This window comes from Eubalaena glacialis, chromosome 11, assembly GCF_028564815.1.
Source record: "Eubalaena glacialis isolate mEubGla1 chromosome 11, mEubGla1.1.hap2.+ XY, whole genome shotgun sequence".
NCBI classification, from domain to species: domain Eukaryota; kingdom Metazoa; phylum Chordata; class Mammalia; order Artiodactyla; family Balaenidae; genus Eubalaena; species Eubalaena glacialis.
Genome location: NC_083726.1, coordinates 96,214,267 through 96,231,596, shown reverse-complemented (window position 1 = coordinate 96,231,596; position 17,330 = coordinate 96,214,267). Strand labels below are relative to the sequence as shown.

At 42.2% G+C, this 17,330-nt stretch overlaps 1 protein-coding gene across 5 annotated transcripts in view; it reads right to left on the bottom strand.

Moving 5' to 3' along the window:
• Positions 1-17,330, bottom strand: part of BCAT1 (branched chain amino acid transaminase 1) — a 105,650-nt gene that overhangs the window by 52,927 nt on the left and 35,393 nt on the right. The window contains exons 1-5 of one of the 5 annotated variants that reach the window (XM_061206359.1): positions 13,933-13,995; positions 13,708-13,767; positions 12,913-13,104; positions 12,767-12,838; positions 1,312-1,512 (exon numbers count right to left, since the gene is read on the bottom strand). In XM_061206359.1, the coding sequence (XP_061062342.1) occupies positions 1,312-1,512; positions 12,767-12,838; positions 12,913-12,915 (276 nt within the window). In that variant the 5' untranslated portion in view covers positions 12,916-13,104; positions 13,708-13,767; positions 13,933-13,995. Of the gene's footprint in view, positions 1-1,311; positions 1,513-12,766; positions 12,839-12,912; positions 13,105-13,707; positions 13,768-13,932; positions 14,046-17,330 lie in introns of those variants that run through there. The other 4 variants (XM_061206357.1, XM_061206360.1, XM_061206358.1 and 1 more) reach the window with 4 other exon arrangements.

The following is a 17,330-nucleotide window of genomic DNA, read 5'->3' as shown; positions in this document are numbered from 1 at the left end:
TTTCCTTACTTGGGTGGTAGCTACGTGGGCACTCATTTATAAGTATTCATTAAATAGTACATGTTGTCCATTTTTTCAAATTACGTTTTATCTCACTAAATATTTATCTCAACCTGAAAAATGAAGTAACTGTTATAAAATTGCATTTTCTTTCATCCAGGTTCCCTACTCACACTTCACATGTCTCTCCTTCACTCTTTGGAATCTTCACATATTTATCAAGAAATACTTTTGAAATCAACAAAATCACATGTAATTGTAGCTCTAAAAATAAAATCAATAGGATTCTAAAATCAATAGGGCTGATGAGTGGAGGAGAAAGATGTCCAAGGAGATTATCTGTATGTTCACTTTTGGATTAAAGTAATATGACCAGACAGGCTTTGAGCCCAGGAAGTTTGACTCCAGAACCTGAATAATTAACCATATGCTTTTTCACTTAAAACAATTAAATGAAATGACCCGTATAAGATACCTAGTACAGGGCATATTGCAGGATTTCAATAAACAAATGTAGTTATTTTATCATTATCATTCTGAATATTTACTATTACCACCTTTTAGTCCCCTAGTAAGTAGGCCATTGCTTCATTTCTATACCCCAATATTCTAGGAAAGATATGCAACACATTAAAAAAGAGTAAAATATACTGGGGTCAAGGGAATGGGGAGTGTATTGTGTATTTGGCTAAGTGTGTATCCTGAGAAGGACCAGAGAAGCACCCTCTAACTATTTAATATTTTATGCTTATAATTATCCCACTTGTGCCTGAAGGATGACATTTAATTACAGGTCCCTTAACATGCATAACTACAAGTTATTGCTGTCATAAAGCCATGCAGCTAGCATTAAAATCTAAATATAATATTGTATTCAATGACCCCTTCTCAATCATTAGAAGATCTAAGAGAGGTGATTTAGTGAAATATTAACAGTACAGGCTTTTTGATTGCTAATTTTCTTGCCAACTGTCCTTCCTGTTTGCTCTAAATAATTTTTAAAATAATATTATAAGCCAATGTTACAAGTTCATGTGCACATTATATGCACATTATATTTTTATTTCTGTACACCCTACAGCGTGCTTACCACCTACATGATTTTTTAATTGAGATTTAAAAAAATTCAAGATTATCTGAAAATTTAGTTCTTAAGACTTACCCTCAGTACAACTGTTTACAGGCCATTTATGATTGCCTCTAGTTAATATGGTAAAGCCCTGCTGCCCTAAAGCTATTTGAGCGGGGGAGCTACTTAGTAACCCCAGTGAAGACCAAGTATGTCGCCATCATTAATTCCCAAGTACTTACTTCCACTGCATAGTGGAAAGCCGACGAACCTGGATGCAACGACAGGTTTTGAAGAGGCTTGATGTGTGGTTTCTCCCATCTAAACTCCGAGGACCACTCCACTGTTAACATGTGATCTGTAAAAACCGTTCCAAAAACCAGAGTATTGGGGTCTGGTTTTTCCTTTAAAACGGTGGCTGGTGTGATTATTAGATCTTTAGCCTGGGGAAGAAAATCAGCACCATTAAAGAAAAGTAACTGAACATCCACTGGCTAGATGAGACAGAGGGTAAAAAGACAGATACAATTTAAGTCACTGGCTGTTAGAAAGTGAAACCATTTGACTTGTAAATGTTGGCAACTAACGCAGAAACTTAACAACACTGTGTGAGAGAAGCAAATCATGCCTGCATTCAGACTTCGGACTGTTGTTTAAAATCTCTGCAATGTAGGGAATTCCCTGGCGGTCCAGTGGTTAGGTCAGGGAGCTAAGATCCAGAAGCTGCAGCGCACAGCAAAAAAAAAAAAAAAAAAATCTCTGCAATGTATACTGCCGAACAAATATCAGAACCAAAATTCAATGACATTTAGAAACAGGGACAAAAGAGTACATGGAGTTAAATAACGCTAAAAGGAGAACATATCTCTTCTTCACTCCCACCATAGGACCCATGTGGATCATTCAAGAAAGAAGAAAGAGGGGTCTTAGAATGAAAACAGCAACACTCACAATGACTTGTTAAACTAAAAAGAATGTCATTAAGAACTGAAGCTCTTGGGACGGTTATACTCCAGCTCCCCCAAAGAATTCTTGGCAGAAGGCTTCCAAAACCCTCTGGGTGCATCGTAGGGGAGAGGCAGCAAGCAGAGTGAAGCAAATGTTTTCCTCGTTGAAACAGAAGTAGAGATTGAACACTAAGATATAAATCCTCTATTCTGTATTGAGGAAACAGTGAACAAAGGACTCCTTATTCAAAGAAAGATAAATAAGAGTAATAGGAAACAACTTCACACAGCCCCATTTCACCAGCTCTCCACAGCGGGCTTGCCTATTACAAATGGCCAACACGTAAGCATCCGGATCACAGACAATAGCATCACTAACTTTACAATAGCGGTAGAATGCTGACCAAAACCACAGGGGAAGGAGCTTTTAGACCACTTAAAAACAAAATTAACCAAGGACAAGTTCAAGCTGTTAACAGGTTCTAAGGAAGATCAGACTCCACTTCTTTCTATACACAAAAGTAGTCATTTCCCCCCAAAATCAAATACAGAATTTCACTTCGTATCACCAGCTCTGATCATTATTTTTCAAATAATCTAATTACTTCTGATTAATTCACTGCTTTAGTCATTTGATATATTATGCTGCTTTAGTCATTTGATATATTATGAATGATACTCAGTTATTTTTAGAAAAACATTTAGGCTAAAAATGTTATTTATTTATTTTTTGTTTAACTTTTAATTTTATCTTGGAGTGTAGCCGATTAACAATGTTGTGATAGTTTCAGGTGCACAGTAGAGGGACTCAGCCATACATATGCATGTATCCGTTCTCCCCCAAACTCCCCTCCCATTCAGGCTGCCACATAACATAAAAATGTTATTTATTTCAAAACAACCAGAAAGCTCACATTACAATGAAGTATAATAAGGCATTAAGGACAACATATTACTGTAATTTTCAGGCCAGTCTAGTAACGCTACTTTGGAATATGCCAGTAAAATGCAAAATTTAGGGGAAAAAATTTCTTCTATCAGTATTTAATCCAAGTAAGTAAGTTAACCTAAAACCCTTTACTAAGTTCAAGAAAATAAATTTATTCCAGCTAAATTGTTTTGATCTTTGAATTCCATTTCTCTCCCCTTATCCTCTAGACTAGGTAGGATGTTGGGCAAATTTCACCTGATGGCATGGTCCATTAGTTGTGACAGAAACCTGATGACCCTCAAGCCAAAAATATTTATTATCTGGCCCATTCAAAAAGCTTGCCAATCCTTCTAGACTGTTTAGATAAGAACTCTGGCTAGAGTATTTGCAGTTAAATCTCCAGCCCTAGCACAGTGCCCGGCACACACAGCAGTAAAGTTTTCTTAAATGCTGAAAATAACTTTGGTTGCACTCCATAATGAATGACAGACTCATTCACAGAAGATGGCTGGGATTTAAAGTGAGTGAAATTCTAACATAAACTTTTTATTACATGAATGGTTTCACAGTATTCTTGTACAAGGAAGTACTTGTGCTTTTGCTTTAGTTAGCTTTTTTGAAAAAGTGGCTGGGGGGATCCTGGGCTAAGAAAAATCTGGATCAATACAGTAAGACAAACTTAATGCAAAATTTCACCTATTAACACTATTAATAAAAGTTTCTTAATAACGGGAGAGTAGTAAGATACAAAACAAAAGCAGAAAGATGAAAGTAGGTGAGGGGCTTCCCTGGTGGCGCAGTGGTTGAGAATCTGCCTGCCAATGCAGGGGACACGGGTTCGAGCCCTGGTCTGGGAAGATCCCACATGCCGCGGAGCTACTAGGCCCGTGTGTCACAACTACTGAGCCTGCGCGTCTGGAGCCTGTGCTCCGCAACAAGAGAGGCCGCGATAGTGAGAGGCCCGCGCACCACGATGAAGAGTGGCCCCCACTTGCCGCAACTACAGAAAGCCCTCGCACAGAAACGAAGACCCAACACAGTCATAAATAAATAAATAAAATTAAAAAAAGAAAAAAAGAAAGTAGGTGAAAATGTAGCAGAGAGAGTGTGAGTAGAAAGGGTGAGTTTTTTATCCCTGAATTCTGGATACATCTGAAATATTGCAAAGGCAACAGACCTTGGCTTTTTTTTTTTTTTTCCAATGACAAAACCAATAATTTGCATGGTTCTTCAAAAGTAAGATAAAGTTCAACCTCCCATCTGCTACTTCTTTCTTTTCTTTTTTTTTTTGGCCATACCCCACAGCTTGCGGGATCTTGGTTCCCCAACCAAGGTTCAAACCCGGGCCCCGGGAATGAAAGTGCGGAGTCCTAACCACTGGACCACCAGGGAATTCCTCCACCTGCTACTTCTAACATTAGCTAAACAATTCTATCATTACCAAAAAAGACATACAGATGGCCAACAAATACATGAAATGATGCTCAACATCACTAATCATTAGAGAAATGCAAATCAAAACCACAATGACGCAAATCAAAACCACAAAAATGCAAATCAAAACTACAATGAGTTATCACCTCACACCAGTCAGAATGGTCATCATCAAAAAATCTACAAACAATAAATGCTGGAGTGAGTGTGGAGAAAAGGGAACCCTCTTGCACTGTTGGTGGGAATGTAAATTGATACAGCCACTATGGAGAACAGTATGGAGGTTCCTTAAAAAACTAAAAATAGAACTACCATACGACCCAGCAATCCCACTTCTGGGCATATACCCTGAGAAAACCATAATTCAAAAAAAGTCATGTACCACAATGTTCACTGCAGCTCTATTTACAACAGCCAGGATATGGAAGCAACCTAAGTGTTCATCAACAGATGAATGGATAAAGAAGATGTGGCACATGTATACAATGGAATATTACTCAGCCATAAAAAGAAACGAAATTGAGTTATTTGTAGTAAGGTGGATGGACCTAGAATCTGTCAGAGAGTGAAGTAAGTCAGAAAGAGAAAAACAAATACCGTACGCTAATGCATATATATGGAATTTAAAAAAGCGGTACTGATGAACCTAGTGGCAGGGCAGGAATAAAGACGCAGACATAGAGAACGGACTTGAGGGCACAGGGGGTGGGGAAGGGGAAGCTGGGATGAAGTGAGAGAGTAGCGTTGACATATATACAGTACCAAACGTAAAATGGATGGCTAGTGGGAAGCAGCTGCACAGCACAAGGAGATCAACTTGATGCTTTGTGACGACCTAGAGGGATGGGATAGGGAGGGTGAAAGGGAGACAAAAAAGGGAGGGGATATGGGGATATATGTATACACATAGCTGATTCACTTTGTTGTACGGCAGAAACTAACACAAGATTGTAAAGCATTTATACTCCAATAAAGATGTGAAAAAAAAACCAAACAATTCTATCATTAGCTAATCAACAAGAAGCAAACCACACAGGGTCCATCTACCTTTCAGGATTTCTAGGCTTTCCAGTAACCCTACCTGCCATGAAACCAATAGGCAATGGCATATATACAACTTTATTCCAACAACAATCTGCATAGAATATTTTAAAAACAAGACTATGGCTTTGCCTCATATCAAACTGTAGGGTGATTCTTTTTATTTTTTCCTTCCCTCACTCTTCTTCCTTCCTCACCTGCATTATTCTTCTTAGTATTTTGCCTTTTTATTCACTCAGTGAACACTGCACCAGCACAGAGTGGCTCAGGCACCGCACTAAACAAGCACAGCAGACACCAAGATGCAAGGGCTCAGCCTTCCTTCCCAGGCACACTTGCTGCCGGCCAAAGACAGGTGGTAGCCTCTGTGAACAAGTGTTATTCATTCATTCTGTTACCAAGGTTGTCGCCCCAGAATCATACCCCTTCCCCTCCCTTGAATAGAAACCAATAGAAACTCATCTAAGTTTCAGGACGAAGCTGAAAGAAAAAAACAAGAACTGGTTAGAACCAAGTAGGCCCAAGATGGAGGAAGACGTGACTTCCACTAGACCTTGGGCCTCATTATACGCTCATTGTAATACGTTAGCTAAATGCCACCCTCACCAGCACCGTGACAGTTGACGATTGCCATGACAACAACCGGAAAAGCGCGTACAAGGACTGAAAAGGAGAGCTGCATCAGTTCTGGGTTCAAATCACACCCCTGTTCTCATATAACTCATGAATATTCCTCCCACTCTTTCCACTTCCCTCCCTTTTACCTTGATCCTCCTATACAACCCGCCCAACTTGGGTTGAGAAGTTGATTAATGAACTAGGTTCCCACTTCTCTATTCTTTAACCACTGAATAAAGCTTGTGCTGTTCCAGTCTCAGCATTGGTTTTGTTATTGGCTGCACAATCTGATTGGAAAAAGAACCTCCCTGGGGGAAACTGGGGTCTTGGCCCAGGCTAGGACCCCAGCACAGGTCCGGTTGATCAATTCAGTAACATATTAACCTAAAAAAATTTTTTTTTTAACCTAACAATTTTTGAGCTACCAGGTACCTGTATTGCTATAGGCACAAAGAAACTCAGGGGAGTCCTCTTCTCTTAGCGAGGAGGAAAAACAGTATAAAGAAATAAATGGATAAATAGATGTCAGGAGGTGATTAGTGCTATGAAGAAAATGAAAGCAGCTTGAAAGGATAGAGTGGGAAAGAGAACGATTATTTTAGATAGAAGGGTTAGGGAAGGCCTCCCTGATGAGGTGACATTTGAGCAGAAACTTGAATGAAGAAGGTAGGTCATTTAGATATCTAGGGGCAAAGTCTTTCAGGCAGAGGGAGCAAGTGCAAAGGCCCTGAGGTGGGAACACACTTGGCATGTACAGGAAACAGCAAAGAGCCAGTATGGTGGGGATGCAGGAAAGGGAGGGGCTGAGAGAACCAGTTACTCCATTGTATACTGACCGACATTCCAATTCTCCATGAGCTCTGGCTCTGTGTAACCAAGATTGTAGGCCATCTTCTTTCTTTCCCTGGGACCTTTAACCACAGACACTGCTGGCAGTTAAGGTAAACCCAGTTTATCTCTCCATTCCAGGTAATTTGAAGGATAATACTAGAGCCAGGCTAACATGCTTTAATTTCTTGCTGTTTCTATTAAGTATGGAAGAGCAAAGTTGGAGGAAGGAGGAGAGTTTAAATGGTGGAAAAATAAGAGAATCTGGGTAATGCTGAGCTTTTTGCTTGAGCCTCTACACCTCCCCCCTTGGCATCTGTGATTCTCGACCCTGGCCAAACATTGGATTCAACCATGGTGGTTTTAAAAAACATTAAACTGGACCCCATTCCAGAATCCCAGAAGGATGGAGCAGGGGGGTGCTTGTTTGTTTAAGTTTACCCAAGTGGATTCCAACTGTGCAGTCAGGGCTGAGAACCACACCACACCATCTCCCCTGAAGATTTCATCAACTTGAACAGCAATGGTTCCCAACATTGGCTGCTGAGTTGATTTACCTGGGAGGATTTTTTTTTTTTTTTTTTTAAGAAAAATATCAATGCCCATGCCCTACCTAAGATCAGTGAAAAAGAAACTCAGAAGTGGGGCTCCACATCAGTTTTGGTTTCAAGCTCTCCAGGAGATGCCAATGCACAAGAAAGGCTGAGAACCAGTGACAGAGATTCAAATCTCACAGACTTGTGAATACTTACAAAAGCCACTTACTCTCTTGCAATCATATGAACTTGGTAATCTCAAACTGAATATGTCTAAAATGGAACACATAATATTTCCTTCAAAACTGGGTCCCTATTTCTGATATTCATATTACTTTCTACTTCTTGACTTCTTAATCCTTAATTTATTCAAAAAATTCTACTGAAAGAAGGAAAGAAAAATGAAAAGTAAAAATCTCCATCTTTTACCTGGCAACTACATATCCACTTCCCAGAGATGACCTCTGCTAGCACATTCACTGTGTATTTTTCCTCTGTTTTCTTTGCATGTTCATTACTTTTGAGCTTATCATTCTCACAACATTCTTCCAACCCTGCTTCCCATATTGATCACTGAATTAAGACACTTGTACTTTCAAGTATCACATGTTTAATCATGACCTTCAAAAGTCCATGAACAGCTAAATGGCTACAGACACAAGTCCAAATATTTTAACCCCAAAATCAAGGATCCCAAGCAAGGCACTAACTTCCTTTTACAAGTCTACCTCTCACTAATGTTATGCATAAACCTTTTATCATTTACCAATCAATGCATTCAGCTGCAAGTAAATTAAAACCAAACAGGAGCTGGTTTTCTCATAACAAGTCTGGAGGAGCCAGGCCTGCCAGCACCCCTTAATGTCAAGGCTTTGTGATTTTCTTGGCCGTCTCCTCTGGGTCAAAAGAAGGCTGCTACAGCTGTAGCTGTAGCTTCAGTGTTAATGATCTAATCAAAGTCCAAAGAAAGGGGAGGAAAAGGACAATACCAGACAAATCTGTTCCCTTTGATCACAAAAGCAAAAATTTCCCAGATATTCCCTTATGCCTTATTGGTTAGAAATGTGTCATAGTGATCTCTCTAGCTGCAAGGCAGGCTGGGAAGGCAGGTTTGTCATCCAGGGCCGGTTGGAGAACTGCAAACAAAATCAGAGTTCTGTTAACAAGGAACGTGTCTGGGGCTGTATTTGCGGTACACGTTAGCTTAGTGCCTGAACACTTACGTATTCTTGTCTAACATGGGAAGAGACAGAAGGACTAAAACTTGGCTACAGATGTCTTCCCACCCTCACCTCTTTTTCTCCATTATTTCTTCCACTTGGAAAGCAGAACATGAGGTGCCTCCAGTTTATCCAAACTCCCTCCTTTCTTCCTCCAGCAGTAAATGTGGAAACTAGCACCCTCACCCAGCCCAGCAGTCTGGAGTATCCTCAGCTTTCCAACTGCCTAACACTTGCCTTACCTACTGCTCATGCAACCCCTCCAGATAGACAGCTCACTCTCCAAAATGCTTGGTTTCCCCTATAAAATCCTTCAGATTGATTTAAACAATTGGGAATGGGAGTCATTTCTCTTTATCATTTTGGCCTCTCATTTAGCACAGTATCATAGCAAATATGTCTGATTAATCCTGTTCTAAACTTCACTAAACCTGGATTTATCTTCACGGTTTGGATATCTCAACATAACAGACTGCTGTAAAAACAAAACCGATGGGGCTTCCCTGGTGGCGCAGTGGTTGAGAATCTGCCTGCCAATGCAGGGGACACGGGTTCGAGCCCTGGTCTGGGAAGATCCCACATGCCGCGGAGCTACTAGGCCCGTGAGCCACAACTACTGAGCCTGCGCGTCTGGAGCCTGTGCTCCGCAACAAGAGAGGCCGCGATAGTGAGAGGCCCGCGCACCGCGATGAAGAGTGGCCCCCACTTGCTGCAACTAGAGAAAGCCCTCGCACAGAAACGAAGACCCAACACAGCCAAAAATAAATGAATAAATAAATAAATAATAAAAATAAAGGAATTCCTTTAAAAAAAAAAAACCGAAAACAAAAACTTGTACTACTATAATTCATAAAAGACCTTTTTGTTGTTGTTGTTATTCCAAACCCTTAGACAGCCAACTTGAAGAATGATCAAGGCCTAGTATATATTTTTTACTTTTCTGAATCCTCTCTTTAAAATACCTCTAAGACCACCCACAGTGGGTAGGACCCTCTTGCCCTGAGATCAGGTTAGTTAATGGCAAAGCCTTTTTTATGTTTTTATGCTCACCTTAGTGCTATCGTAATAATAACTTGTTAATACTAGTTAAGTTTCTAGAAATCGAATATAAGTGATATTACTAGGTATTAGTTCCATTTCAGTAAACTACGACATCCTCTTGTAAGACATGTAATTTCTTAATGATGTGAATTGCGACCCTCTAATTTTCTGATTTGTGCATGAGGATTGCCCCTACATGCAGCTTTTCAAAGTAACGCACTATTAGGTGGCTTCAGAATTTCATTAAGAACTCCAATTTTCGGGACTTCCCTGGTGGCGCAGTGGTTAAGAATCCGCCTGTCAATGCAGGGGACATGGGTTCGGCCCTGGTCTGGGAAGATCCCACATGCCATGGAGCAACTAAGCCCATGAGCCACAACTACTTAGTCTGCGCTCTAGAGCCCGCAATCCACAACTACTTAAGCCCACGCGCCTAGAGCCCATGCTTCACAAAAAGAGAAGCCACCGCAATGAGAAGCCCGCGCACTGCAACGAAGAGTAGCTTCCGCTCGCCGCAACTAGAGAAAGCCCGTGTGCAGCAATGAAGACCCACCGCAGCCTAAATAAATAAATAAATAAATAAAAATTTTTTTTTAAAAAAGTATTAAAAAAATGAAAAAAAACCCCTCCAATTTTCCTTCATTTGACAAATGTTCCTGCAATTCTGGAAACTAAAAATAACAGCTTTTAACCTGAGTGCAAAAAGAAATGACCTAAGAATACTAAATCTAAACAATTAGGTGATACAGTTGAATGAAATTCAAAAGTAAACAGTATGCATTGAAGGTGTGTGACTGGCTTTAGTAGATATGAAGTACAGTTCCAAGGGGAAAGAGTACTGGTGTAAAAGAAACAAATTTCATAAACAATTTTCATCAGTGTTCTTTAAAAACCATTTTCTTTTTCTATATTCCCTTTCTAAAGATGGATAAAAATAACAGTACTTGTAAAATGATACTTTCTCCTGCATCATTAATCTGTCTCTTTCCGATCCTCCAATGGTCTCTGATGACTTCAAAGTCAGGATACCATATGCTTGTGGAAGAATCTGGAAGGCCACAAAGACTGGATTGTGAAATGGCAAGAAATATTGACAAAAACAGGGCATACTAAAAACAACAATTTCTTGACTCAAAATGTGTGGTTGGGGAACCATTTGGTCTGAGATGGGGAAGCCACAGCAGGCTAGTGCAACTGGATTGAGAGCACCTGAGGGCTGTATTAGCCGGCATTCAGGCAACATCCAACATGGCATCAGTACTTCTCTGAATTGGCACTTAAACTTTCAAAGGCTATCTCTGCATTACAACCGTATCAGATGTTGTATAACTTTGTTCTAAAACAAGTGCGTTTGTCTTGCTCTATTTGGAAAGCCATGGGTGCTACGTTCATTATCATTTAGAGACACTTTCTAAAAATCTAATAAGGAGGTACGAATAGGAGTAAATTAGGGCTTTTGGAGTGGCACATTCTGTGGAAGCAGGGGGAATGGGAAGAAACAGACAGCTGACCTCCTTGAAACAAAGACAACCCTGGAGTCCACAGAAAGATTCTGTAGGATTTCCCAGTAATAAGGCATCTCATTACTGGACTCTTGGAAAACGGTTTCCTCACGTTAAAATGACTGTATCAAAATGGGGGAAGAGATGCAATGTGAAAACTACCCATGAGAGACCCAAAAGGCAATTTAAAAGTTATAAATGGAGTTGATCAAAAAGGAGATAGAATATGTCCAAAGCCAACATGGTCCTGTAAAATCCACAATTTTTCTCCCCCAAATTATCAATTTCATTTTTCATTTACCTCATCACATTTGCACTGTGAATACAACCACCATTACCACTCACGTTTTGATATGCAAATACATGAGTATAGACTATCAATACACCCCCCCCTTAACTAAAACCTAAAGTATAGAAATCTAAATTAACAAAGAGAAGATTACTTAACATGATGAATTAACTCTTCACTTTGCAAACAATTCTTCTATGTATAAAAGTATAAAGGCCTTTGGGGAAATTTTTAATTTATCTATAACCTTTGAAGAATTTACTTTGAGGAATTTACTATATAAGATGACCCTCAGAGATTATGAAGTAGAATTCCTTTTTATCTCATTCTTTCAAGGACCCACATCTCAACATCTCAGTCCCTCAAATGTATTAGGAGCTTAGTCTTCATAGACTAGCAGAGTAGATTGACTGTTGGGTTATAGAGGACATTAAAGGACAAGGAACAAATTCACAAACTTATTACTATATCCTATTATATTTTGGTTTTTAAAAAGTCCTGAGAGCAGAGATCTTATATTAAATTTATCTTTGGATTTCCAATGCCTCACACAGTCCCTGGCACATAGTAAGAGCAGGGTATGTGTGAAATTGATGAGTCAAGTTTCACTCCCTCTCTGAACCCTGCCAGGATGTGAGATCATTAGGACACTCTGTGCTATGGATGACAATTGACAGTGACTGAAACAGGCAGCAGAAAACCAGAAGGAGGCAAAAAAAAAAAGCAAAAATCTCCATGGTCTGGGGGGTCGGGAGTAGGTGGAGATAATGAATTATAGAGAAAATGATAATACACCTTACATTTATGATTTTATGATTTTTAAAGTACTTTACAAGATTCTCTTTTGCTCCTCACTATTCCTCTGTGATGTATGAGATTATTTAATATATAAATTCCATAATTCAGAGAGAAAAGAAGGAAATACAACCATTTTTTCCCTTTTACTGTAAAATGTTAGCTGCTGCTTCAAGACGAAATACATGAGTTTAACTTTTTCCACAAATAGGGTGAAGGGTTAAAAGTATTATATAATCATATAAACCTCTAGGTGAAATTCATGAACTGGTTACTTTCCAAGAAAACTTTTATAATTCATGAAATAAAATAAGCAATTAACTGCCAGGTAATTTTAGACACATCTGTACTGTACTGCTCTCCACTTTTTCCCTGGAAGAGTGGAATTTAAAATGCATGGCAGCTTATCTAAATTACTGTATAAACCGGTACAGTGAAAACTGCCCCAATCTCAACAAGAAATGGCTGTATTCAATTGAATTGCTGTTTCTCTTAGCCTCTGGCAAATAACTTACCTTAAAAGTCTCCACCACCTCTTTTGATCCTGCTTCTCCAGTACATTCCGCGGAGCATCCATTATTGCAGTCCTTAAACGAAGAATTAAATCCATTAAGTAAAACTAGGTGGGTAACTGGGGTCTGGGGTAAGCAATATCACTCACCATCACACCCTTTGCTCCGCTCCGGTCCGGTCCCCAAGCAAACAGGAAAAGGAGGATCAAACACCCAGGCACGGGCCCCAAAGGAGAGCGTCCTGCGAGGGCTGCCCTTCTCTTTCTGCCCTGCCGGAGGTCGCGGCTGTTTTTGTCCTCCACCGCCGGCTTCGGGCAGACTGGTTAAATTCCAGGTTCGCCCTACAGAGCCAGGGTTCACCAGCAAAGAACAAGAAGGTAATTGTCTCCCCCTTTTATCCGAGAAAATAGTCTAGACTAGGGCTTTAAGCCATTTATAGAAAACACCTCCTGGGCGCGCTCAGCCTCGTGGTCTTGTCGATCACGGGCGCACAATAGCAAGCCTAGAAAAAGGATGGGGACCAGAGTGAACCATTTTCTCTACGGGTAGGGTCCTCCGATGCAGGCGCAAGGACACTAAACCCCACACGTGAAAGACAAAACCGCATGGAATTAGGGGGTAAATTTTAAACATACTTAAGGACACAATGGAAACAGGTCGAACTGGAAACGGTGAAGACCTTAAAAAAAAAAAAAAAAAGCCTAATCTGGTACATCACTAGGGGAAAGAGGAAGAAAGGGAATCCAAGGAGGCAGAAGGCTGCGGTCAAAATATTTTGGGGTGGCGAAGGCACGCAGCATGCGGCTGTCAGTTCTGGCAGCCCAGAAATTCCGCTTCCCCCCACCAACCCCTCCTCCACCAAAGCGGCTTCCAATGGCGACCCTCACGCTCCCCGTGGCTGTCCGCGCCGCGCTCCGGAGCGGGTCCCCGGCGGGACTTTAGACCTGTCTGGCGGGGGCTTCTCCGAGGAGTTCGCAGGCTGGGACTCGAGATTTCGGGCAGGGCTGGGGAAAGAGGAGACGCCCGGATGGAGACAGCACGGTGGTGCAAGGCGAAGCAGGACGGTGCGGGAAACAGCAGCAGCGCGCCCTGCCGGGCTCGTGGGCTTCCGGGACCCGGGGTCCAATCCGCCCCACCCCTAGGCCCGCGAACGCCCGGGGTCGGCGTACCTGGCGGGGGAGCGCTGCGGCGGCGGGGGGCGGGCTGGCCATGGGGCGGCTTCGGGAGCGCGCGGCTGCGGAGAGCTGCGGCGACACGCGGCGCCCGGCTGGACGCGACAGCGGGCGGCGCGGCCAGGCTCCAGCGCACGGACCGCGTGGAGCCGGCCGCCAACACCCGGAGCCCCAGGCCAGGGCCAGGCGCAGGGAACAGCGCAGCGCCTCCAGCATCCCTGGGGGAGAAACCTTCAACTGTCTGGTCACTGTGGTCCTTCGGTCGGGAAACCCCAAGCCGTAGTCCCAGCCCCCAGGGCACGAGAGTGCAGGAGCGCCTTTCCGGCTGCAGGCACTCAGCAAGCATCCTTATTTACCAAACAACGCCTGGCTGGGCCTGGAAACGCCCCTCCGCCCAGGGGAAGGCAACCTCGGGGAAATTAATTTACATTAGGGCAGATTTTCCTTCGACCAACCCACAAGAGGCAGTTTCTGCTTCCCTCCCCCTTCCTGCCCCGAGAGTTCGCAGCCGGGACTGGCAATGGTGCCTGGGTTCTTGTCTGCCACCAACCTCCACGCGCAAACTGAAGGAGAAGACCGTGAATCCGGGTTTTAGATTTCTTTCCGCCACCTACCCAAGTCAGATTTGTAACTTGGGGTGTTACGGCGCTACTAGGTTCACATCCCCTAAGAGATGTTTCTGCCCAAAGACCTTGATGCCACTTAGACCCACCTACCCACCCAACCCATTCATCGCTTTCAGGCAAAGTAGACCACGAGTTCCCAACCAAGCAGCTTTGACAATTTTTTGATGTAGTCCTATGATGGCAACATTTAGAAAGAGGGAAAAGGAAGACTGTAATGGCTGTTGTCTGCTGTGTGCTCCTGAAGCAATGTCAACCTAAATTATGAGCCTTTCTGGGCTTTTAAATTAATAGGAAGTGGTGACTTGTGCTGATTTGATCTTAGGAAGGGGAGAGAGCAGTTTATTTTGGGTAAAAGCGGTTAAATCCAGTCTGCTTTTAGAATTGATTTCATACAGCCCTAAAGACAATACAGCTCTAATCGTATTGCTCAGAAAACTGCATTCACTTCTCCCTTCCTCTCTCCCCTTCATACTAGGCATAGAAAAGCCTCTTATGCTGGGGTGGAGCCCTGACAGATCACATGTCACTGAAAACCAGAGTCCTTCTTTTTAAAGAAATGTAAAATTGAATTGAACAAGTAAAGAAGATATACAGATTAAGTATACTCTAGGGCTGCCAGTTTTTGACTCCTGCCCCAAGCCTAAAAACAAGAAACCCTTAGTTGAAGAGCTACAGACAACTTATTTGCATTCAAAATGTTGGTTTAAATGTCTACACTGGGACGTCCCTGGTGGTGCAGTAGTTAAGAATCGGACATGGGTTTGATCCCTGGTCAGGGAAGATCCCACATGCCACAGAGCAACTAAGCCCATGCACCACAGCTACTGAAGCCTGCGCGCCTAGAGCCCGTGCTTCGTAACAAGAGAAGCCACCGCAGTGAGAAGCCCGTGCACCGCAAGGAAGAGTAGCCCCCGCTCGCCACAACTAGAGAAAAGCCTGCGCGCAGCAAGGAAGACCCAACACAGCCAAAAAATAAATAAATAAATAATAAATGAATAAATAAATAAAAATTAAAAAAATAAATGTCTACACTGTACTATTCATTCAAAGCCTATTATTGTTTTAAAGGTAGATCCTATACAACTCCAATTTTCTTGCCATTTTAAATGTGACCTGTAAATCCTCCCTTTTCAGCCAAGAAAGCATGTGTAATACAAGAATGGTGTTATTAAAGATTTACTACAGGGCCACCCTGACCTTTCCTCCCCTCCAGAGCCAAACTCTGAGAAAGTGCCATCTGTATTAACTGCTTCTATTTCCTTCCCTTTCAAGTGACTATAATTTGACTTCTGTCCAATTATTCCACCTACACAAGGTTCCTAGTAGCCTTCATTTTGCTCAACCCAATGGTTTTCCTTCATGTGCATTTTCATGGCTGCATCTAGATGCTGATGACTTCTTAATACATATTTTTTCAGCCCACCTCTCTCCTGAGCAGTAATGTGCTTACAGTCAAAAATCTGTCTAAAATATTCATTAAGTATGTAACATTTGTGCAGGCAGTGGGCTAAGTGCTGGAGATGCAATGTGAGCACACCTCCATCCTATTACTGTGCATTGCCTCCAGCCAAATAGAAAAATGTTACTCGTGTTAAAAAAGTGTTCACTAATCCCACAAATGTGAAATTGCAAATGTAGCCAGCGCTACCTGTGCTTTAAGAGCCTCTAATAATGGAATGATGGAATGTAACTGACTCAGAAAGGTCTGGAAAGGCTTTCCAGCAAGAAATCCTTGAGCAAAGATCTGGAGGATAAACAAATTTACTATAGGAAGAAAGGATGAAGAATGTCCGGGATGCAAGTGAGTTCCAGGCAGAAAGGACATCTTTGAGAAGGGAAGGAACATGGTACTTATAAAAGAGAGAGAGCCAGGGCTGGAGGAGAGACATGTGGAGGGTGCTCCATCAAAGGTGAGCCTGGGGGCTTCCCTGGTGGCGCAGTGGTTAAGAATCCGCCTGCCAACGCAGGGCACACGGGTTCGAGCCCTGGTCCGGGAAGATCCCACATGCCGCGGAGCAACTAAGCCCGTGCGCCACAACTACTGAGCCTGCGCTCTAGAGCCCACGAGCCACAACTACTGAGCTCACGTGCTGCAACTACTGAAGCCCACGCGCCTAGAGCCTGTGCTCTGCAACAAGAGAAGCCACTGCAATGAGAAGCCTGCGCACCACAACGAAGAGTAGCGCCCGCTCGCCGCAACTCAGAGAAAGCCCACGTGCAGCAACGAAGACCCAATGCAGCCAAAAATAAATAAATAAGTAAATAAATAAAATTAAAAAAAAAAAGGTGAGCCTGGGAGGGGAGGCAAAGAGCCAACCAGCTAGTGCCTTAGAGAGAGAGTTAAAGTTTAAGTTTCCCCAAAAGGTAAAAGTATGACTGTCATATAGATATAAAATTAACTTGCAGAGTTTATCTAACTCATTTAGTGAAGTTACCAGGCACAGGTTAAAACTGGTTCAAAGAACAGACACATTACTGGGTTAGTGAATTGTTAAAGGAAGTTGCTAATGGACATGAAACTGGCTTCTTCCAAGTGGAGGAGAGACGTTAGTTGAACCCTGACCTTCAGAATTGATTTGCATGTCTACTGACAAGAATTATTTTGCATTTCTATCAGTTAGCTGTACAATAACTCAGAAAACAATAAAACAATGTAAAACCACAGTGAAAGGGCCCAAGGAATCCTCAGAAGGAGAAAACACGTTCAAAAGATTAGGATCTGGTAGGGAATGGGGGAGGGAGTTGACAGCCCTCTGGCTGCAGTTTGGA